The sequence below is a fragment of the Lampetra planeri genome, chromosome 3 (assembly GCF_965212315.1).
Source record: "Lampetra planeri chromosome 3, kcLamPlan1.2.h2, whole genome shotgun sequence".
Lineage (NCBI taxonomy): Eukaryota > Metazoa > Chordata > Hyperoartia > Petromyzontiformes > Petromyzontidae > Lampetra > Lampetra planeri.
In genome coordinates, this window is record NC_136109.1 from 5,582,682 (window position 1) to 5,608,445 (window position 25,764).

General features: G+C 49.7%; 1 protein-coding gene across 2 annotated transcripts in view; it reads right to left on the bottom strand.

Moving 5' to 3' along the window:
* The window catches only part of LOC144736816 (uncharacterized), a 674,279-nt gene that overhangs the window by 21,876 nt on the left and 626,639 nt on the right, over positions 1–25,764 (bottom strand). For both annotated transcript variants that reach the window (XM_078619463.1, XM_078619471.1), the window contains 7 exons: positions 7,033–7,149; positions 5,120–5,237; positions 4,168–4,343; positions 3,268–3,349; positions 1,458–1,642; positions 863–942; positions 457–490 (listed from right to left, as the gene is read on the bottom strand). In XM_078619463.1, the coding sequence (XP_078475589.1) occupies positions 457–490; positions 863–942; positions 1,458–1,642; positions 3,268–3,349; positions 4,168–4,343; positions 5,120–5,237; positions 7,033–7,149 (792 nt within the window). The remainder of the gene's footprint in view (positions 1–456; positions 491–862; positions 943–1,457; positions 1,643–3,267; positions 3,350–4,167; positions 4,344–5,119; positions 5,238–7,032; positions 7,150–25,764) is intronic.

The following is a 25,764-nucleotide window of genomic DNA, read 5'->3' on the forward strand; positions in this document are numbered from 1 at the left end:
AGCTGCGGAAAACAGTCTGGGTACTTCTAAGGTGTAGTGAAGCTTCTGGTGCAGGAAAACGTGAGAGCAGCTGGAATGCACAAGAAGCCGCTTAGCCCTACAGTTTGGTGATGTCTTTTTCATAACTCAAGTGCTTGAGTGATGTAAAATGTAAAAAAATTTAGTCAGAAAAAATATCGCGTGAGTAAATGTCTCCATAGGTGTCCTGAACAATGCTTCTGGTAATCAGGAATTTAAATACCAAGGGAAGAATGTGTTCTTGTAGCAGGGGATAGCGCTGAAACGAGTATTGCATTCAATTTACTTTCACATTTTCCCACAACAGTGCAGGTTAACCTGCAGCCACACTTGTGTACTACAGGGCATCACTGCCTGCACCTGAGGTCGTTCATTGCAGACATGGCTATCGCCTAAGTCAGCCGCTTAAAATTACAGAATAGCCAGGATTGTGAGTACCTCTCAAGCTGCTTCCCTTCACCTCCTGGTGCAGCTGCAAAACAAACACAGACAGCTGAGTCAACACAAACGCACGTGACGGCTGCTCTTGCTCAGAGCTACTGCAAGCACTGCTGCAGGTTGTAGAGAAGAGGTGGTGAGGTGTGCACGTGGACAGCCCTCTATCACTCCACTGCTGGATGAGGGCCTCTGCACACCGTGCGGGCTCTGAGGGTTATTGAACGAGACTCCATCACGCTGGTCGGTGTGGGTTGGTGAAGCATACACGTGGATGCGTAGAAGTACAGTACAACAATGGAATTTGCTGCACTGCCTGTTGCTGCCCATGACGTAGCCCCACAATGAGGCACAGCGGCTCCTTATGAACGCAAACCTGGCGACACCACCCGTGCGTTGCTTAGGGTACCTTGGTAAACAATCTCATCGCGCCTTCCTTTGTGTAGGCACCAGCATCTCTGTGCGTGGTACCGGCTCCTGCTCGGGCTCCTGCACACACACACACACATAAAGACAAAGCTCCCCCATATAGCCTTAACAGACTGTTGGGGTAAGTGCTGTTAGTGAGCACCTATGGAGGCCAGAATGGCACACTAGGGGGTGGATGGCCAGCACCACGCCCGGCCGCCTTTGTCTCCCTAGTGGCGATGTTTGCACACCGTACCTAGGGGAGGCCCAGGACCGGTTGAGATAATTATCACTGGTGATGGCCGTGAGCAGGAATCGAACTCGAGTCGGGTTTGTAGTGCAGCGCGCTAACCACTACTCTACCGCTCATGGAGCCAGGAGACTCTGTGAGCTGTGACTGTCTCACAGGGCAGCCACGCTGGAGCTGTTCCTTGCGCTCACGACGCTGCAGTGGCTGCTACTGTGGCTGCTACTGTACTGTGGCTGTGGGTGCAGCGGCTGTTGCTGTGGCTGTTGCTGCTGTTGCTGCTGCTGTAGTGGCTGCTGCTGCTTCTATGGCTCTTGCTGCTGTGGCTGCTGCTGCTGCTGCCGGGCACCTGTAGAGGAGCCAGGCTGCGATGTGGCTGTGCTGGGCGTCGCTGTTGCCGGCACTCGCTCGAACATCTCCTTGATCTTCTCCACGTCCCCGTCGCTGAGGCTGTGGCTGCCCCCAAAGCGTTGCGTGCTGCTCTTGTGCTTGGGGAGCATGGTCGCGCTCTTCCCGTCTCTGGAGCCAGCCGTCCTGTGGGCACACGGTGACATCGTCGATACGCGCCACCACGGTGCGCATGGCACTGCTCTAAACGGGACAGCGGTCACACGGCAAGGACGCAGCTCCCATACACGCAACACAGCCCCGCTGCTGTGTGCGGAGAGCTGCACTTGGCGGCTGTCAAGAGAACGGCCATCTCCACACACGGTGGCCGTGCGGTGCCTCCTATAAGGAGCAATGTGCACTTCCTTCAGACTTGAGCACTCAGCTCGCGCACCCTGCAGGCAGAGGGGGCTGCGCTGTGAGACGGTTGCACTGCACCAATCGACCCTGGTAATCAGCTGGGCGATGCTGTGGTTACAGAGCTCCAGTCGTCACCGCAAGGGCAGAGTTCTAATCCTGGTTGGGGTCATTTAGCCCCATCAACCCTCCTGGCTCAATACAAAAACATCACATTGCAAACATTGAACAGTGATTGCACTATGGGCAGACTGGCCCTGCCACGGGAATGTGGAATGTCACCATTAGCTCAGGGCAGCCAATGGAGATAAGTGCCGCCCCGTGTCTCATTCGAGTTTGTGTGAGCAGGGAGAGGCCTGGCTGGGCCCGCTCTGCAGTTTGTGAGCGGCGTTGTTGTCGCCAGCTCCAGGAGGCCACCTGGAGGCGTTCCCAGGCTGCGCCCTCCTTGCTGGTGAGCGCGGTCACTCGGGCAGAGGGCACGGAGCGCCCAGAGGCTCCGACTCTCACGCCTCGCCGCTCCCCTGCACTCACCGCAGTGAGGTTACTACGCCCCACCGCATGGGGGAAGGAGATCGAATATCCACAGCTGTAGATATATGAATGAGATTAATGCTATTAGTTAGAATATATTCGTGTCGACTGGTGGCTCACGGTTACGTGTCCTTCAGTTACCCTCCAAGGTACCCACTCTGTTCTCAAATGCATTGTATTATGTTGGAATGATGAATCAAACCCAGTTGCCTACTAACGTGAGAAGGGCTGGAGTAGAACCACTGTGACCACACAGAGGCAAACCTTGATCACGTGACCCACGTCAAGATAGTGAGACGCTTGCAGTGCAGTAAGCCCCAAGGGTTCAGCTGATCGCATTTAAAGAAATGCATCTGCTTAATGTATCTGTCTCTCTACATAAAAATACAAGTACAGGCAGTGCTTGCTTAACATCGGCCCGTTTAACGTTGTTTCGCTACAAAGTCGCCGATGAATGACTACCCATGGATGTGTTTAACGTCGCGTGGCGTTGCTATCACGTGGGTGCCAGCGGGCCACTACTTTCCCAGCCGCGTGTGGCTGCACGGAGTCGCCGCAGTCGGGGTGAGATGCGGCCAAGACGGGGGGGATGAGGGTCTCGATGGCAGCCGGGCCGCATCTTGGCCACAGGGGATCGTCGCCAATGGACAAGAATGGTGATGGAATGGCAGAAAAAGGAGGGAACATGCCCGAGAGGACAACCACTCCGGAGATAGAGACAGTGAGATAAGTTCACTGCGGCAGTGAGATGGGTTAAAGCATGATCATGGCATGGGGACGGTGTGGGGAGGCCTGCATACAGCAGTGGATAGATAATGGCTGATGACGATGATGTAAGCGCAGGCTTACATCCCCCTGCGTGGAGCCTGGGCCGCGCGACTCACGTGCTGTAGTGGGTGATGGAGCTGTAGTCGTAGGGGGTCGTATGGACTTGTGACGTCTTCTTCTCAATCGCGTCCTTCCACTCTGAAACACAACACACCGGGTGTACAGACTCGCACAAACAACCGTGTTCATGGGAAATATTCAATCACGTGTCTCCCCCACACATACAATCAGCACCCCTCTGTCACTTCACAGCGGTAGCGATGCCTCCACAGCGCCTGTGCCAGGCATGGTGCACTCTGATGGGAAACAGGGCAGACCCCGGTGATATGGATTTGCAGCCTGCAGGAATTCTAATGAGCCCCCACCACACAGCCAATGCATCCCAAACAATCTGCATGCCTACAACTCGTGCCATCCACACGGGGACGAGTCCCACAGCTCGCTGGAGCACGGCGCTCACTGAGGCCAGTGAGAGCCTCATGCGGCACCAGTGGCAGCTTCTCAGCATCAGAGACAGAGAGGCCGCCCCTTACCCCATTGGGAGCGACAACACACAGCTGGCTCTGAGCACACAGCGCAGATACAAGCACCAACATCTCAAAAGCCCAGGGGAAGGGAACTGGAGGGCTCTTTAATGTCACAAAGTGCAGGGCGGGTGTTTGTCACCACAGGGTGAAGCAGGCCACACAGCGTCATGGCAACCTCCAAGGTCAGACTCACAGCCCCTGACTTCTTACAGTTAGAAGCAACCACACATCCACTACTCAGTATGTATAAAGGGACGTTCAGTAGGTCCTGGCCTGAGGCAGCTTCACTCTCCATGACCTTTACCTCTCCACGAGTGATGTTGGCAAACTCTATACGATTCTTGTTTTGAGTTAAACTCGCTCTGAGGAGGATCAGCTGTAGCACTAACTGCTGGAGCTGTGCGTCCATCAGATCTCCCCGCACCCCACCTGGATCAATGTTGTCGCTCAGCACCAAGACGTGGTCGTCGCGGTCACTACGGCAGTGCTCGTGGTGGAAGCCGAGCGCGTGCATGAACTCGTGCAGAACGACGCCCTTGGTCACCTTGCCGGGCTCCAGAGACATTGCCTGGTCCCCGCCCTGATGGCCCAGGAACGACCAATTCCTGCAGAGACAACCCCAGCATGAGCACAGAGCCCCATTCACTCACCACTCACCACACAGAGACAACCCCAGCCTGAGCACAGAGCCCCATTTACTCACCACTCATCACACAGAGACAACCCCAGCCTGAGCACAGAGCCCCATTTACTCACCACTCATCACACAGAGACAACCCCAGCCTGAGCAGTGAGCCCCATTCACTCACCACTCATTACACAGAGACAACCCCAGCCTGAGCAGTGAGCCCCATTCACTCACCACTCATCAAACAGAGACAACCCCAGCCTGAGCAGTGAGCCCCATTCACTCACCACTCATTACACAGAGACAACCCCAGCCTGAGCAGTGAGCCCCATTCACTCACCACTCATCAAACAGAGACAACCCCAGCCTGAGCAGTGAGCCCCATTCACTCACCACTCATCACACAGAGACAACCCCAGCCTGAGCAGTGAGCCCCATTCACTCACCACTCATCAAACAGAGACAACCCCAGCCTGAGCACAGAGCCCCATTCACTCACCACTCATCACACAGAGACAACCCCAGCCTGAGCACAGAGCCCCATTCACTCACCACTCATCAAACAGAGACAACCCCAGCCTGAGCAGTGAGCCCCATTCACTCACCACTCACCACACAGAGACAACCCCAGCCTGAGCACTGAGCCACATTCACGCATCACTCATTACAGAGAGATGTAGTGTCCGTGTCTCTGTAGTGTACATGTCTTTGTCATGTCCATGTCTCTGCCGTGTCCGTGTCTCCGTATCTCACCCCTCCCACGCGTGGATGTAGATGTAGTCGGCCTCTTCAGAGCGAGGGATGAACCGGACGCACGTTTTCTTCTCAAACTCCTTCGCCGCCTCCTCGATCTTCTTGACGTCGCCGTCGTCTGCAGGTCACACGCCGGGCGTGAGCGGTGGGGCCGGTGTGAGCGGGAAGAGTCCACGGCGAGCGCCGAGCACAGCCAACGGCGTGGGGCACGGCGTGGGGTGGAGCGTGGGGTGGAGCGTGGGGCACAGTGGGTGGCACTACGTGGGGTGGAGCGTGGGGCATAGTGGGTGGCACTACGTGGGGTGGAGCGTGGGGCACAGTGGGTGGCACTACGTGGGGTGGAGCGAGGGGCACAGCGGGTGGCACTACGTGGGGTGGAGCATGGGGCACAGTGGGTGGCACGGTGTGGGGTGAAGCGTGGGGCACAGCGGGTGGCACAACGTGGGGTGGAGCGAGGGGCACAGTGGGTGGCACAACGTGGGGTGGAGTGTGGGGCACAGTGGGTGGCACGGCGTGGGGTGAAGCGTGGGCACAGCGGGTGGCACAACGTGGGGTGGAGCGAGGGGCACAGTGGGTGGCACAACGTGGGGTGGAGTGTGGGGCACAGTGGGTGGCACAACGTGGGGTGGAGTGTGGGGCACAGTGGGTGGCACGGTGTGGAGTGGAGAGTAAGTGGCGGTAGCGCTGGGCTCCCGTGGGGAGGGCCTGGGGGCCGCTCCGCCACCTCTCCCTGCGCTTCCACTCGGCAGCAGGAGGCGTTGCTCATTCAAACCACGGTGCCGCTTTATTTGAGTTGACAGAGTAACTTGCCGTTCATAGAGCTGCTTCTCTTTCATGGACACTCCTGGTCAGGTGCTGCAATCTACTCGTTGTTCTAGAGTAGCGTCATAGTTACCGCTGCCTTTGACTGGATGGCATCCGTCACGTGTGGCTTATTGACTTAACACTCATTCGCTGGGTCCCCACTACATTTATTTGACAGCAGATAAAGAACAAATACAGCAGATAAAGAATGGAGTCCTTGCGTGAGTGAAATCTCCGCCCCGCAGTCCCCCGCCCGGCGATGCGAGGAATCTCCACGATCCGCGGTGGCGACGTGAGCCTCCCTAGCGCCGCTCTGCGCTCTCAGTGCCGTGTGCACCGCTTCCTCTGCTCCATTGGCCCCAATGCGGCATTCCCATCACAGTCACGTGCGCTGGCTTCTCGCTGCACGTCACTGGCTTCTACATGCACGGTGCGATGTGTGTATCACGAGTCACGACCGATTTAAGTCAAAGACTCGAGGCCTGGTTACAGGCCTCCGTGCATGATGATGCCGTGTGTATATAGACACTTAGATTTGTGTGTCCTCTTCATCTGAGAGTCGGTCTGCTTCCTGGGCTATGTGGATGTATTTCCTATAGAGAGCTGCAGAGAATTCCTCCACTAATCTTCATATTCTATCTCAAATCATGAGTTCTGGTCCTTAGGATTAGTGAAATGTCAATAAACAACCTCATTTTGCTGCAGATATTTCAATGGAGCGTCAATCATTCAGCACTAGGGGGATGTGGCTTGATTCTCACGCTGATTCAAGTAACCAGGCGGCATCTTACAGAGACTAAGAGACCAAATTGGGTTTCTTCTTCAGGGTCAAACTCTGTCGCTGACTCTCCGCTCACCACCAGCTTGCCACAGCCACCTCCACGCCCAGTCACGTGATTATCAATCCTCACAGAGCACAGCTCTGAATAATTTACATCCTGATTTACATTGGGTCCTGTGCTTAATTCTAGACAAGAGCCACTCTGTTGATGTGAACTCTGCCCTCAATCTCGTCACCTTCCAGGCACAGCATGGACAAGGCACAGGATGGACAATGCACAGGTGGAACAAGGAATGAGTAGGAGGGAGGAGGAGGGGAGGCCACTCACAGAAGGCGACGGACACTTTGTAGGGGACGTAGATTCGGCCGTCCCTGGCTTTGGGCCACTTCTGCACAGAGCGACGCGTGGGGTGGATGGCGATGTCTCCCCACTCGAGCGTGTAGTCTGGGTGAGACGGGACAGCGTCACTCACTGGCACTCACTGGCAGTCTCACACTCACTGTGACAGTGAGATTCAAAGCGATGTCTCACTTACACTCAGCGGTGAGACGGGACAGCGTCACTCACTGGCAGTCTCACACTCACTGACAATCACTTTCTGTGAGACACTGTCACTCGCACACACTCACTGTAAGACACTCAATGTGTGACAATATGATCACTATCATACTCACTGTGACGCACTCACTCTTACTGACTTGAAAGACACACTGTGAGACATTTACGAGTTGCGTCACAGTGCCTGATTGTGACAATGTGACACACGCGGAGTGTAAGTGACACGCACGCTGAGTGTAAGTGACACACGCTGAGTGTAATGACACACGCTGAGTGTAATGACACACACACTGAGTGTAAGTGACACACACGCTGAGTGTAAGTGACACACACACTGAGTGTAAGTGACACACTGAGTGTAAGTGACACACATGCTGAGTGTAAGTGACACACGCTGAGTGTAAGTGACACACACGCTGAGTGTAAGTGACACACACCGAGTGTAAGTGACACACGCTGAGTGTAAGTGACACACACGCTGAGTGTAAGTGACACACTGAGTGTAAGTGACACACACGCTGAGTGTAAGTGACACACGCTGAGCATAAGTGACACACACGCTGAGTGTAAGTGACACACTGAGTGTAAGTGACACACGCTGAGTGTAAGTGACACACACTGAGTGTAAGTGACACACGCTGAGTGTAAGTGACACACACTGAGTGTAAGTGACACACGCTGAGTGTAAGTGACACACGCTGAGTGTAAGTGACACACACTGAGTGTAAGTGACACACACACTGAGTGTAAGTGACACACTGAGTGTAAGTGACACACGCTGAGTGTAAGTGACACACGCTGAGTGTAAGTGACACACACTGAGTGTAAGTGACACACACACTGAGTGTAAGTGACACACTGAGTGTAAGTGACACACATGCTGAGTGTAAGTGACACACACTGAGTGTAAGTGACACACGCTGAGTGTAAGTGACACACTGAGTTTAAGTGACACACTGAGTGTAAGTGACACACACGCTGAGTGTAAGTGACACACTGAGTTTAAGTGACACACTGAGTGTAAGTGACACACACACTGAGTGTAAGTGACACACACTGAGTGTAAGTGACACACACACTGAGTGTAAGTGACACACACTGAGCGTAAGTGACACACACGCTGAGTGTAAGTGACACACCGAGTGTAAGTGACACACACACTGAGCGTAAGTGGCACACGCTGAGCGTAAGTGACACACACGCTGAGTGTAAGTGGCACACACCGAGTGTAAGTGACACACACGCTGAGTGTAAGTGACACACGCTGAGCGTAAGTGACACACACGCTGAGTGTAAGTGACACACGCTGAGTGTAAGTGACACACTGAGTGTAAGTGACACACGCTGAGTGTAAGTGACACACACACTGAGTGTAAGTGACACACTGAGTGTAAGTGACACACGCTGAGTGTAAGTGACACACACACTGAGTGTAAGTGACACACTGAGTGTAAGTGACACACGCTGAGTGTAAGTGACACACGCTGAGTGTAAGTGACACACACTGAGTGTAAGTGACACACGCTGAGTGTAAGTGACACACACTGAGTGTAAGTGACACACGCTGAGTGTAAGTGACACACGCTGAGTGTAAGTGACACACACTGAGTGTAAGTGACACACATGCTGAGTGTAAGTGACACACACTGAGTGTAAGTGACACACTGAGTGTAAGTGACACACATGCTGAGTGTAAATGACACACACTGAGTGTAAGTGACACACGCTGAGTGTAAGTGACACACTGAGTTTAAGTGACACACTGAGTGTAAGTGACACACACGCTGAGTGTAAGTGACACACACACTGAGTGTAAGTGACACACACACTGAGTGTAAGTGACACACTGAGTGTAAGTGACACACACACTGAGTGTAAGTGACACACACCGAGTGTAAGTGACACACACACTGAGTGTAAGTGACACACGCTGAGCATAAGTGACACACACGCTGAGTGTAAGTGACACACTGAGTGTAAGTGACACACACTGAGTGTAAGTGACACACGCTGAGTGTAAGTGACACACACGCTGAGTGTAAGTGACACACTGAGTGTAAGTGACACACACGCTGAGTGTAAGTGACACACGCTGAGCATAAGTGACACACACGCTGAGTGTAAGTGACACACTGAGTGTAAGTGACACACGCTGAGTGTAAGTGACACACACTGAGTGTAAGTGACACACGCTGAGTGTAAGTGACACACACTGAGTGTAAGTGACACACGCTGAGTGTAAGTGACACACGCTGAGTGTAAGTGACACACACTGAGTGTAAGTGACACACACACTGAGTGTAAGTGACACACTGAGTGTAAGTGACACACGCTGAGTGTAAGTGACACACGCTGAGTGTAAGTGACACACACTGAGTGTAAGTGACACACACACTGAGTGTAAGTGACACACTGAGTGTAAGTGACACACATGCTGAGTGTAAGTGACACACACTGAGTGTAAGTGACACACGCTGAGTGTAAGTGACACACTGAGTTTAAGTGACACACTGAGTGTAAGTGACACACACGCTGAGTGTAAGTGACACACTGAGTTTAAGTGACACACTGAGTGTAAGTGACACACACACTGAGTGTAAGTGACACACACTGAGTGTAAGTGACACACACACTGAGTGTAAGTGACACACACTGAGTGTAAGTTACACACACGCTGAGTGTAAGTGACACACCGAGTGTAAGTGACACACACACTGAGCGTAAGTGGCACACGCTGAGTGTAAGTGACACACACGCTGAGTGTAAGTGACACACGCTGAGCGTAAGTGACACACACGCTGAGTGTAAGTGACACACGCTGAGCATAAGTGACACACACGCTGAGTGTAAGTGACACACTGAGTGTAAGTGACACACGCTGAGTGTAAGTGACACACACTGAGTGTAAGTGACACACGCTGAGTGTAAGTGACACACACTGAGTGTAAGTGACACACGCTGAGTGTAAGTGACACACGCTGAGTGTAAGTGACACACACTGAGTGTAAGTGACACACACACTGAGTGTAAGTGACACACTGAGTGTAAGTGACACACGCTGAGTGTAAGTGACACACGCTGAGTGTAAGTGACACACACTGAGTGTAAGTGACACACACACTGAGTGTAAGTGACACACTGAGTGTAAGTGACACACATGCTGAGTGTAAGTGACACACACTGAGTGTAAGTGACACACATGCTGAGTGTAAGTGACACACACTGAGTGTAAGTGACACACTGAGTGTAAGTGACACACATGCTGAGTGTAAATGACACACACTGAGTGTAAGTGACACACGCTGAGTGTAAGTGACACACTGAGTTTAAGTGACACACTGAGTGTAAGTGACACACACGCTGAGTGTAAGTGACACACACACTGAGTGTAAGTGACACACACACTGAGTGTAAGTGACACACTGAGTGTAAGTGACACACACACTGAGTGTAAGTGACACACACCGAGTGTAAGTGACACACACACTGAGTGTAAGTGACACACGCTGAGTGTAAGTGACACACACGCTGAGTGTAAGTGACACACGCTGAGCATAAGTGACACACACGCTGAGTGTAAGTGACACACTGAGTGTAAGTGACACACACTGAGTGTAAGTGACACACGCTGAGTGTAAGTGACACACACGCTGAGTGTAAGTGACACACTGAGTGTAAGTGACACACACGCTGAGTGTAAGTGACACACGCTGAGCATAAGTGACACACACGCTGAGTGTAAGTGACACACTGAGTGTAAGTGACACACGCTGAGTGTAAGTGACACACACTGAGTGTAAGTGACACACGCTGAGTGTAAGTGACACACACTGAGTGTAAGTGACACACGCTGAGTGTAAGTGACACACGCTGAGTGTAAGTGACACACACTGAGTGTAAGTGACACACACACTGAGTGTAAGTGACACACTGAGTGTAAGTGACACACGCTGAGTGTAAGTGACACACGCTGAGTGTAAGTGACACACACTGAGTGTAAGTGACACACACACTGAGTGTAAGTGACACACTGAGTGTAAGTGACACACATGCTGAGTGTAAGTGACACACACTGAGTGTAAGTGACACACGCTGAGTGTAAGTGACACACTGAGTTTAAGTGACACACTGAGTGTGACACACACGCTGAGTGTAAGTGACACACTGAGTTTAAGTGACACACTGAGTGTAAGTGACACACACACTGAGTGTAAGTGACACACACTGAGTGTAAGTGACACACACACTGAGTGTAAGTGACACACACTGAGTGTAAGTGACACACACGCTGAGTGTAAGTGACACACCGAGTGTAAGTGACACATACACTGAGCGTAAGTGGCACACGCTGAGTGTAAGTGACACACACGCTGAGTGTAAGTGACACACGCTGAGCGTAAGTGACACACACGCTGAGTGTAAGTGACACACGCTGAGTGTAAATGACACACACACTGAGTGTAAGTGACACACTGAGTGTAAGTGACACACGCTGAGTGTAAGTGACACACACACTGAGTGTAAGTGACACACTGAGTGTAAGTGACACACGCTGAGTGTAAGTGACACACTGAGTGTAAGTGACACACTGAGTGTAAGTGACACACGCTGAGTGTAAGTGACACACGCTGAGTGTAAGTGACACACACTGAGTGTAAGTGACACACGCTGAGTGTAAGTGACACACACTGAGTGTAAGTGACACACGCTGAGTGTAAGTGACACACGCTGAGTGTAAGTGACACACGCTGAGTGTAAGTGACACACGCTGAGTGTAAGTGACACACACACTGAGTGTAAGTGACACACTGAGTGTAAGTGACACACATGCTGAGTGTAAGTGACACACACTGAGTATAAGTGACACACTGAGTGTAAGTGACACACATGCTGAGTGTAAGTGACACACACTGAGTGTAAGTGACACACGCTGAGTGTAAGTGACACACTGAGTTTAAGTGACACACTGAGTGTAAGTGACACACACGCTGAGTGTAAGTGACACACACACTGAGTGTAAGTGACACACACACTGAGTGTAAGTGACACACACCGAGTGTAAGTGACACACACACTGAGTGTAAGTGACACACACGGAGTGTAAGTGACACACGCTGAGTGTAAGTGACACACGCTGAGTGTAAGTGACACACACTGAGTGTAAGTGACACACACACTGAGTGTAAGTGACACACTGAGTGTAAGTGACACACATGCTGAGTGTAAGTGACACACACTGAGTGTAAGTGACACACGCTGAGTGTAAGTGACACACTGAGTTTAAGTGACACACTGAGTGTAAGTGACACACACGCTGAGTGTAAGTGACACACTGAGTTTAAGTGACACACTGAGTGTAAGTGACACACACACTGAGTGTAAGTGACACACACTGAGTGTAAGTGACACACACACTGAGTGTAAGTGACACACACTGAGTGTAAGTGACACACACGCTGAGTGTAAGTGACACACCGAGTGTAAGTGACACACACACTGAGCGTAAGTGGCACACGCTGAGTGTAAGTGACACACACGCTGAGTGTAAGTGACACACGCTGAGCGTAAGTGACACACACGCTGAGTGTAAGTGACACACGCTGAGTGTAAGTGACACACACACTGAGCGTAAGTGACACACGCTGAGCGTAAGTGACACACACGCTGAGTGTAAGTGACACACGCTGAGTGTAAGTGACACACTGAGTGTAAGTGACACACGCTGAGTGTAAGTGACACACACACTGAGTGTAAGTGACACACTGAGTGTAAGTGACACACGCTGAGTGTAAGTGACACACTGAGTGTAAGTGACACACTGAGTGTAAGTGACACACGCTGAGTGTAAGTGACACACGCTGAGTGTAAGTGACACACACTGAGTGTAAGTGACACACGCTGAGTGTAAGTGACACACACTGAGTGTAAGTGACACACGCTGAGTGTAAGTGACACACGCTGAGTGTAAGTGACACACTGAGTGTAAGTGACACACGCTGAGTGTAAGTGACACACGCTGAGTGTAAGTGACACACACTGAGTGTAAGTGACACACACACTGAGTGTAAGTGACACACTGAGTGTAAGTGACACACATGCTGAGTGTAAGTGACACACACTGAGTATAAGTGACACACTGAGTGTAAGTGACACACATGCTGAGTGTAAGTGACACACACTGAGTGTAAGTGACACACGCTGAGTGTAAGTGACACACTGAGTTTAAGTGACACACTGAGTGTAAGTGACACACACGCTGAGTGTAAGTGACACACACACTGAGTGTAAGTGACACACACACTGAGTGTAAGTGACACACACCGAGTGTAAGTGACACACACACGGAGTGTAAGTGACACACACGGAGTGTAAGTGACACACACACTGAGTGTAAGTGACACACACCGAGTGTAAGTGACACACACACTGAGTGTAAGTGACACACACACTGAGTGTAAGTGACACACTGAGTGTAAGTGACACACACGCTGAGTGTAAGTGACACACACTGAGTGTAAGTGACACACACTGAGTGTAAGTGACACACTGAGTGTAAGTGACACACTGAGTGTAAGTGACACACTGAGTGTAAGTGACACACGCTGAGTGTAAGTGACACACGCTGAGTGTAAGTGACACACACTGAGTGTAAGTGACACACGCTGAGTGTAAGTGACACACGCTGAGTGTAAGTGACACACGCTGAGTGTAAGTGACACACGCTGAGTGTAAGTGACACACACTGAGTGTAAGTGACACACGCTGAGTGTAAGTGACACACGCTGAGTGTAAGTGACACACGCTGAGTGTAAGTGACACACGCTGAGTGTAAGTGACACACACACTGAGTGTAAGTGACACACTGAGTGTAAGTGACACACGCTGAGTGTAAGTGACACACGCTGAGTGTAAGTGACACACACTGAGTGTAAGTGACACACACACTGAGTGTAAGTGACACACTGAGTGTAAGTGACACACATGCTGAGTGTAAGTGACACACACTGAGTATAAGTGACACACTGAGTGTAAGTGACACACATGCTGAGTGTAAGTGACACACACTGAGTGTAAGTGACACACGCTGAGTGTAAGTGACACACTGAGTTTAAGTGACACACTGAGTGTAAGTGACACACACGCTGAGTGTAAGTGACACACACACTGAGTGTAAGTGACACACACACTGAGTGTAAGTGACACACACCGAGTGTAAGTGACACACACACTGAGTGTAAGTGACACACACGGAGTGTAAGTGACACACACACTGAGTGTAAGTGACACACACCGAGTGTAAGTGACACACACACTGAGTGTAAGTGACACACACACTGAGTGTAAGTGACACACTGAGTGTAAGTGACACACACGCTGAGTGTAAGTGACACACACTGAGTGTAAGTGACACACACTGAGTGTAAGTGACACACACACTGAGTGTAAGTGACACACACACTGAGTGTAAGTGACACACACACTGAGTGTAAGTGACACACGCTGAGTGTAAGTGACACATACGGAGTGTAAGTGACACACACTGAGTGTAAGTGACACGCGCTGAGTGTAAGTGACACACACACTGAGTGTAAGTGACACGCTGAGTGTAAGTGACACACGCTGAGTGTAAGTGACACACACACTGAGTGTAAGTGACACACACGCTGAGTGTAAGTGACACGCTGAGTGTAAGTGACACACACACTGAGTGTAAGTGACACACACACTGAGTGTAAGTGACACGCTGAGTGTAAGTGACACACGCTGAGTGTAAGTGACACACACACTGAGTGTAAGTGACACACACACTGAGTGTAAGTGACACGCTGAGTGTAAGTGACACATGCTGAGTGTAAGTGACACACACACTGAGTGTAAGTGACACACGCTGAGTGTAAGTGACACACACACTGAGTGTAAGTGACACACACGCTGAGTGTAAGTGACACACTGAGTGTAAGTGACACACGCTGAGTGTAAGTGACACACATGCTGAGTGTAAGTGACACACGCACTGAGTGTAAGTGACACACACACTGAGTGTAAGTGACACACACACTGAGTGTAAGTGACACACACCGAGTGTAAGTGACACACACACTGAGTGTAAGTGACACACGCTGAGTGTAAGTGACACACACGCTGAGTGTAAGTGACACACGCCGAGCGTAAGTGACACACACGCTGAGTGTAAGTGACACACTGAGTGTAAGTGACACACACTGAGTGTAAGTGACACACGCTGAGTGTAAGTGACACACGCTGAGTGTAAGTGACACACACTGAGTGTAAGTGACACACGCTGAGTGTAAGTGACACACACTGAGTGTAAGTGACACATGCTGAGTGTAAGTGACACACGCTGAGTGTAAGTGACACACACTGAGTGTAAGTGACACACACACTGAGTGTAAGTGACACACTGAGTGTAAGTGATACACGCTGAGTGTAAGTGACACACGCTGAGTGTAAGTGACACACACTGAGTGTAAGTGACACACGCTGAGTGTAAGTGACACACACTGAGTGTAAGTGACACACGCTGAGTGTAAGTGACACACGCTGAGTGTAAGTGACACACACTGAGTGTAAGTGACACACACACTGAGTGTAAGTGACACACTGAGTGTAAGTGACACACGCTGAGTGTAAGTGACACACGCTGAGTGTAAGTGACACACACTGAGTGTAAGTGACACACACACTGAGTGTAAGTGACACACTGAGTGTAAGTGACACACATGCTGAGTGTAAGTGACACACACTGAGTGTAAGTGACACACTGAGTGTAAGTGACACACATGCTGAGTGTAAGTGACACACACTGAGTGTAAGTGACACACGCTGAGTGTAAGTGACACACTGAGTTTAAGTGACACACTGAGTGTAAGTGACACACACACTGAGTGTAAGTGACACACTGAGTGTAAGTGACACACACACTGAGTGTAAGTGACACACACCGAGTGTAAGTGACACACACACTGAGTGTAAGTGACACACACCGAGTGTAAGTGACACACACACTGAGTGTAAGTGACACACACACTGAGTGTAAGTGACACACTGAGTGTAAGTGACACACACGCTGAGTGTAAGTGACACACACTGAGTGTAAGTGACACACACACTGAGTGTAAGTGACACACACACTGAGTGTAAGTGACACACACACTGAGTGTAAGTGACACACACACTGAGTGTAAGTGACACACGCTGAGTGTAAGTGACACACACTGAGTGTAAGTGACACGCGCTGAGTGTAAGTGACACGCGCTGAGTGTAAGTGACACACACACTGAGTGTAAGTGACACACACACTGAGTGTAAGTGACACACGCTGAGTGTAAGTGACACACACTGAGTGTAAGTGACACGCGCTGAGTGTAAGTGACACGCGCTGAGTGTAAGTGACACACACACTGAGTGTAAGTGACACACGCTGAGTGTAAGTGACACACACACTGAGTGTAAGTGACACACACGCTGAGTGTAAGTGACACGCTGAGTGTAAGTGACACACACACTGAGTGTAAGTGACACACACACTGAGTGTAAGTGACACGCTGAGTGTAAGTGACACACGCTGAGTGTAAGTGACACACACACTGAGTGTAAGTGACACACACACTGAGTGTAAGTGACACGCTGAGTGTAAGTGACACATGCTGAGTGTAAGTGACACACACACTGAGTGTAAGTGACACACACGCTGAGTGTAAGTGACACACTGAGTGTAAGTGACACACGCTGAGTGTAAGTGACACACACACTGAGTGTAAGTGACACACACGCTGAGTGTAAGTGACACACTGAGTGTAAGTGACACACGCTGAGTGTAAGTGACACACACGCTGAGTGTAAGTGACACACGCACTGAGTGTAAGTGACACACACACTGAGTGTAAGTGACACACACACTGAGTGTAAGTGACACACACCGAGTGTAAGTGACACACACACTGAGTGTAAGTGACACACGCTGAGTGTAAGTGACACACACGCTGAGTGTAAGTGACACACGCCGAGCGTAAGTGACACACACGCTGAGTGTAAGTGACACACTGAGTGTAAGTGACACACACTGAGTGTAAGTGACACACGCTGAGTGTAAGTGACACACGCTGAGTGTAAGTGACACACGCTGAGTGTAAGTGACACACGCTGAGTGTAAGTGACACACACTGAGTGTAAGTGACACACGCTGAGTGTAAGTGACACACGCTGAGTGTAAGTGACACACACTGAGTGTAAGTGACACACACACTGAGTGTAAGTGACACACTGAGTGTAAGTGATACACGCTGAGTGTAAGTGACACACGCTGAGTGTAAGTGACACACACTGAGTGTAAGTGACACACGCTGAGTGTAAGTGACACACACTGAGTGTAAGTGACACACTGAGTGTAAGTGACACACGCTGAGTGTAAGTGACACACGCTGAGTGTAAGTGACACACACTGAGTGTAAGTGACACACACACTGAGTGTAAGTGACACACTGAGTGTAAGTGACACACGCTGAGTGTAAGTGACACACGCTGAGTGTAAGTGACACACACTGAGTGTAGGTGACACACACACTGAGTGTAAGTGACACACTGAGTGTAAGTGACACACATGCTGAGTGTAAGTGACACACACTGAGTGTAAGTGACACACTGAGTGTAAGTGACACACATGCTGAGTGTAAGTGACACACACTGAGTGTAAGTGACACACGCTGAGTGTAAGTGACACACTGAGTTTAAGTGACACACTGAGTGTAAGTGACACACACGCTGAGTGTAAGTGACACACACACTGAGTGTAAGTGACACACTGAGTGTAAGTGACACACACACTGAGTGTAAGTGACACACGCTGAGTGTAAGTGACACACACACTGAGTGTAAGTGACACACACGCTGAGTGTAAGTGACACACTGAGTGTAAGTGACACACGCTGAGTGTAAGTGACACACACGCTGAGTGTAAGTGACACACGCACTGAGTGTAAGTGACACACACACTGAGTGTAAGTGACACACACACTGAGTGTAAGTGACACACACCGAGTGTAAGTGACACACACACTGAGTGTAAGTGACACACGCTGAGTGTAAGTGACACACACGCTGAGTGTAAGTGACACACGCCGAGCGTAAGTGACACACACGCTGAGTGTAAGTGACACACTGAGTGTAAGTGACACACGCTGAGTGTAAGTGACACACGCTGAGTGTAAGTGACACACGCTGAGTGTAAGTGACACACGCTGAGTGTAAGTGACACACACTGAGTGTAAGTGACACACGCTGAGTGTAAGTGACACACGCTGAGTGTAAGTGACACACACTGAGTGTAAGTGACACACACACTGAGTGTAAGTGACACACTGAGTGTAAGTGATACACGCTGAGTGTAAGTGACACACGCTGAGTGTAAGTGACACACACTGAGTGTAAGTGACACACGCTGAGTGTAAGTGACACACACTGAGTGTAAGTGACACACTGAGTGTAAGTGACACACGCTGAGTGTAAGTGACACACGCTGAGTGTAAGTGACACACACTGAGTGTAAGTGACACACACACTGAGTGTAAGTGACACACTGAGTGTAAGTGACACACGCTGAGTGTAAGTGACACACGCTGAGTGTAAGTGACACACACTGAGTGTAAGTGACACACACACTGAGTGTAAGTGACACACTGAGTGTAAGTGACACACATGCTGAGTGTAAGTGACACACACTGAGTGTAAGTGACACACTGAGTGTAAGTGACACACATGCTGAGTGTAAGTGACACACACTGAGTGTAAGTGACACACGCTGAGTGTAAGTGACACACTGAGTTTAAGTGACACACTGAGTGTAAGTGACACACACGCTGAGTGTAAGTGACACACACACTGAGTGTAAGTGACACACTGAGTGTAAGTGACACACACACTGAGTGTAAGTGACACACACCGAGTGTAAGTGACACACACACTGAGTGTAAGTGACACACACACTGAGTGTAAGTGACACACTGAGTGTAAGTGACACACACACTGAGTGTAAGTGACACACACCGAGTGTAAGTGACACACACTGAGTGTAAGTGACACACACACTGAGTGTAAGTGACACACTGAGTGTAAGTGACACACACGCTGAGTGTAAGTGACACACACTGAGTGTAAGTGACACACACTGAGTGTAAGTGACACACACACTGAGTGTAAGTGACACACACACTGAGTGTAAGTGACACACACACTGAGTGTAAGTGACACACGCTGAGTGTAAGTGACACACACGGAGTGTAAGTGACACACACTGAGTGTAAGTGACACGCGCTGAGTGTAAGTGACACACACACTGAGTGTAAGTGACACGCTGAGTGTAAGTGACACACGCTGAGTGTAAGTGACACACACGCTGAGTGTAAGTGACACACGCTGAGTGTAAGTGACACACACACTGAGTGTAAGTGACACACACGCTGAGTGTAAGTGACACGCTGAGTGTAAGTGACACACGCTGAGTGTAAGTGACAGACACACTGAGTGTAAGTGACACGCTGAGTGTAAGTGACACATGCTGAGTGTAAGTGACACACACACTGAGTGTAAGTGACACACGCTGAGTGTAAGTGACACACACACTGAGTGTAAGTGACACACACGCTGAGTGTAAGTGACACACGCTGAGTGTAAGTGACACACACACTGATTGTAAGTGACACACGCTGAGTGTAAGTGACACACACGCTGAGTGTAAGTGACACACGCACTGAGTGTAAGTGACACACACACTGAGTGTAAGTGACACACACACCGAGTGTAAGTGACACACACACTGAGTGTAAGTGACACACACACTGAGTGTAAGTGACACACACCGAGTGTAAGTGACACACACACTGAGTGTAAGTGACACACGCTGAGTGTAAGTGACACACACGCTGAGTGTAAGTGACACACGCCGAGCATAAGTGACACACACGCTGAGTGTAAGTGACACACTGAGTGTAAGTGACACACACTGAGTGTAAGTGACACACGCTGAGTGTAAGTGACACACGCTGCGTGTAAGTGACACACACTGAGTGTAAGTGACACACGCTGAGTGTAAGTGACACACACTGAGTGTAAGTGACACACGCTGAGTGTAAGTGACACACGCTGAGTGTAAGTGACACACACTGAGTGTAAGTGACACACACACTGAGTGTAAGTGACACACTGAGTGTAAGTGACACACGCTGAGTGTAAGTGACACACGCTGAGTGTAAGTGACACACACTGAGTGTAAGTGACACACACACTGAGTGTAAGTGACACACTGAGTGTAAGTGACACACATGCTGAGTGTAAGTGACACACACTGAGTGTAAGTGACCACACTGAGTGTAAGTGACACACATGCTGAGTGTAAGTGACACACACTGAGTGTAAGTGACACACGCTGAGTGTAAGTGACACACTGAGTTTAAGTGACACACTGAGTGTAAGTGACACACATGCTGAGTGTAAGTGACACACACTGAGTGTAAGTGACACACACTGAGTGTAAGTGACACACGCTGAGTGTAAGTGACACACACGCTGAGTGTAAGTGACACACTGAGTGTAAGTGACACACACACTGAGTGTAAGTGACACACACACTGAGTGTAAGTGACACACACTGAGTGTAAGTGACACACTGAGTGTAAGTGACACACTGAGTGTAAGTGACACACATGCTGAGTGTAAGTGACACACACTGAGTGTAAGTGACACACACTGAGTGTAAGTGACACACGCTGAGTGTAAGTGACACACACGCTGAGTGTAAGTGACACACTGAGTGTAAGTGACACACACACTGAGTGTAAGTGACACACACACTGAGTGTAAGTGACACACACTGAGTGTAAGTGACACACACGCTGAGTGTAAGTGACACACACACTGAGTGTAAGTGACACACGCTGAGTGTAAGTGACACACGCTGAGCGTAAGTGACACACGCTGAGTGTAAGTGACACACACGCTGAGTGTAAGTGACACACGCTGAGCATAAGTGACACACACGCTGAGTGTAAGTGACACACGCTGAGTGTAAATGACACACACGCTGAGTGTAAGTGACACACGCTGAATGTAAGTGACACACTGAGTGTAAGTGACACACGCTGAGTGTAAGTGACACACGCTGAGTGTAAGTGACACACACACTGAGTGTAAGTGACACACTGAGTGTAAGTGACACACATGCTGAGTGTAAGTGACACACGCTGAGTGTAAGTGACACACACTGAGTGTAAGTGACACACACACTGAGTGTAAGTGACACACACACTGAGTGTAAGTGACACACTGAGTGTAAGTGACACACACTGAGTGTAAGTGACACACACGCTGAGTGTAAGTGACACACGCTGAATGTAAGTGACACACTGAGTGTAAGTGACACACGCTGAGTGTAAGTGACACACGCTGAGTGTAAGTGACACACACACTGAGTGTAAGTGACACACTGAGTGTAAGTGACACACATGCTGAGTGTAAGTGACACACGCTGAGTGTAAGTGACACACACTGAGTGTAAGTGACACACACACTGAGTGTAAGTGACACACACACTGAGTGTAAGTGACACACTGAGTGTAAGTGACACACACTGAGTGTAAGTGACACACACGCTGAGTGTAAGTGACACACACTGAGTGTAAGTGACACACACACTGAGTGTAAGTGACACACACTGAGTGTAAGTGACACACGCTGAGTGTAAGTGACACACGCTGAGTGTAAGTGACACACGCTGAGTGTAAGTGACACACACTGAGTGTAAGTGACACACGCTGAGTGTAAGTGACACACGCTGAGTGTAAGTGACACACACACGAGTGTAAGTGACACACTGAGTGTAAGTGACACACGCTGAGTGTAAGTGACACACGCTGAGTGTAAGTGACACACACTGAGTGTAAGTGACACACACACTGAGTGTAAGTGACACACTGAGTGTAAGTGACACACATGCTGAGTGTAAGTGACACACACTGAGTGTAAGTGACACACTGAGTGTAAGTGACACACATGCTGAGTGTAAGTGACACACACTGAGTGTAAGTGACACACGCTGAGTGTAAGTGACACACTGAGTTTAAGTGACACACTGAGTGTAAGTGACACACACGCTGAGTGTAAGTGACACACACACTGAGTGTAAGTGACACACACACTGAGTGTAAGTGACACACTGAGTGTAAGTGACACACACACTGAGTGTAAGTGACACACACCGAGTGTAAGTGACACACACACTGAGTGTAAGTGACACACACACTGAGTGTAAGTGACACACTGAGTGTAAAGTGACACACACGCTGAGTGTAAGTGACACACACTGAGTGTAAGTGACACGCTGAGTGTAAGTGACACACACGCTGAGTGTAAGTGACACGCTGAGTGTAAGTGACACACACTGAGTGTAAGTGACACACACGCTGAGTGTAAGTGACACACTCTGAGTGTAAGTGACACACACACTGAGTGTAAGTGACACACACGCTGAGTGTAAGTGACACACGCTGAGTGTAAGTGACACACACACTGAGTGTAAGTGACACACACTGAGTGTAAGTGACACACACTGAGTGTAAGTGACACACACGCTGAGTGTAAGTGACACACACTGAGTGTAAGTGACACACGCTGAGTGTAAGTGACACACACACTGAGTGTAAGTGACACACATGCTGAGTGTAAGTGACACACACGCTGAGTGTAAGTGACACACACGCTGAGTGTAAGTGACACACACCGAGTGTAAGTGACACACGCTGAGTGTAAGTGACACACACTGAGTGTAAGTGACACACGCTGAGTGTAAGTGACACACGCTGAGTGTAAGTGACACACACTGAGTGTAAGTGACACACACACTGAGTGTAAGTGACACACTGAGTGTAAGTGACACATGCTGAGTGTAAGTGACACACGCTGAGTGTAAGTGACACACACTGAGTGTAAGTGACACACACACTGAGTGTAAGTGACACACTGAGTGTAAGTGACACACATGCTGAGTGTAAGTGACACACACTGAGTGTAAGTGACACACTGAGTGTAAGTGACACACACACTGAGTGTAAGTGACACACTGAGTGTAAGTGACACACACGCTGAGTGTAAGTGACACACACCGAGTGTAAGTGACACACACTGAGTGTAAGTGACACCACACACTGAGTGTAAGTGACACACACACTGAGTGTAAGTGACACACACACTGAGTGTAAGTGACACACGCTGAGTGTAAGTGACACACACGGAGTGTAAGTGACACACGCTGAGTGTAAGTGACACACACGCTGAGTGTAAGTGACACGCTGAGTGTAAGTGACACACACTGAGTGTAAGTGACACACACGCTGAGTGTAAGTGACACACTCTGAGTGTAAGTGACACACACACTGAGTGTAAGTGACACACACGCTGAGTGTAAGTGACACACACCGAGTGTAAGTGACACACGCTGAGTGTAAGTGACACACACTGAGTGTAAGTGACACACACACTGAGTGTAAGTGACACACACTGAGTGTAAGTGACACACACGCTGAGTGTAAGTGACACACACTGAGTGTAAGTGACACACGCTGAGTGTAAGTGACACACACACTGAGTGTAAGTGACACACACACTGAGTGTAAGTGACACACATGCTGAGTGTAAGTGACACACACGCTGAGTGTAAGTGACACACACGCTGAGTGTAAGTGACACACACCGAGTGTAAGTGACACACACTGAGTGTAAGTGACACACGCTGAGTGTAAGTGACACACGCTGAGTGTAAGTGACACACACTGAGTGTAAGTGACACACACACTGAGTGTAAGTGACACACTGAGTGTAAGTGACACACGCTGAGTGTAAGTGACACACGCTGAGTGTAAGTGACACACACTGAGTGTAAGTGACACACACACTGAGTGTAAGTGACACACTGAGTGTAAGTGACACACATGCTGAGTGTAAGTGACACACACTGAGTGTAAGTGACACACTGAGTGTAAGTGACACACATGCTGAGTGTAAGTGACACACACTGAGTGTAAGTGACACACACTGAGTGTAAGTGACACACTGAGTTAAGTGACACACTGAGTGTAAGTGACACACACGCTGAGTGTAAGTGACACACACACTGAGTGTAAGTGACACACACACTGAGTGTAAGTGACACACTGAGTGTAAGTGACACACACACTGAGTGTAAGTGACACACACCGAGTGTAAGTGACACACACACTGAGTGTAAGTGACACACACACTGAGTGTAAGTGACACACTGAGTGTAAGTGACACACACGCTGAGTGTAAGTGACACACACGCTGAGTGTAAGTGACACACACCGAGTGTAAGTGACACCACGCTGAGTGTAAGTGACACACGCTGAGTGTAAGTGACACACACTGAGTGTAAGTGACACACACACTGAGTGTAAGTGACACACTGAGTGTAAGTGACACATGCTGAGTGTAAGTGACACACGCTGAGTGTAAGTGACACACACTGAGTGTAAGTGACACACACACTGAGTGTAAGTGACACACTGAGTGTAAGTGACACACATGCTGAGTGTAAGTGACACACACTGAGTGTAAGTGACACACTGAGTGTAAGTGACACACAGCTGAGTGTAAGTGACACACACTGAGTGTAAGTGACACACGCTGAGTGTAAGTGACACACTGAGTTTAAGTGACACACTGAGTGTAAGTGACACACACACTGAGTGTAAGTGACACACACACTGAGTGTAAGTGACACACACTGAGTGTAAGTGACACACTGAGTGTAAGTGACACACACACTGAGTGTAAGTGACACACACCTGAGTGTAAGTGACACACACACTGAGTGTAACTGACACACACTGAGTGTAAGTGACACGCTGAGTGTAAGTGACACACACTGAGTGTAAGTGACACACACACTGAGTGTAAGTGACACACACTGAGTGTAAGTGACACACACGCTGAGTGTAAGTGACACACACTGAGTGTAAGTGACACACGCTGAGTGTAAGTGACACACTGAGTGTAAGTGACACACACACTGAGTGTAAGTGACACACAGCTGAGTGTAAGTGACACACACGCTGAGTGTAAGTGACACACACGCTGAGTGTAAGTGACACACACCGAGTGTAAGTGACACACACTGAGTGTAAGTGACACACGCTGAGTGTAAGTGACACACGCTGAGTGTAAGTGACACACACTGAGTGTAAGTGACACACACACTGAGTGTAAGTGACACACCTGAGTGTAAGTGACACACGCTGAGTGTAAGTGACACACGCTGAGTGTAAGTGACACACACTGAGTGTAAGTGACACACACACTGAGTGTAAGTGACACACTGAGTGTAAGTGACACACACGCTGAGTGTAAGTGACACACACCGAGTGTAAGTGACACACGCTGAGTGTAAGTGACACACGCTGAGTGTAAGTGACACAC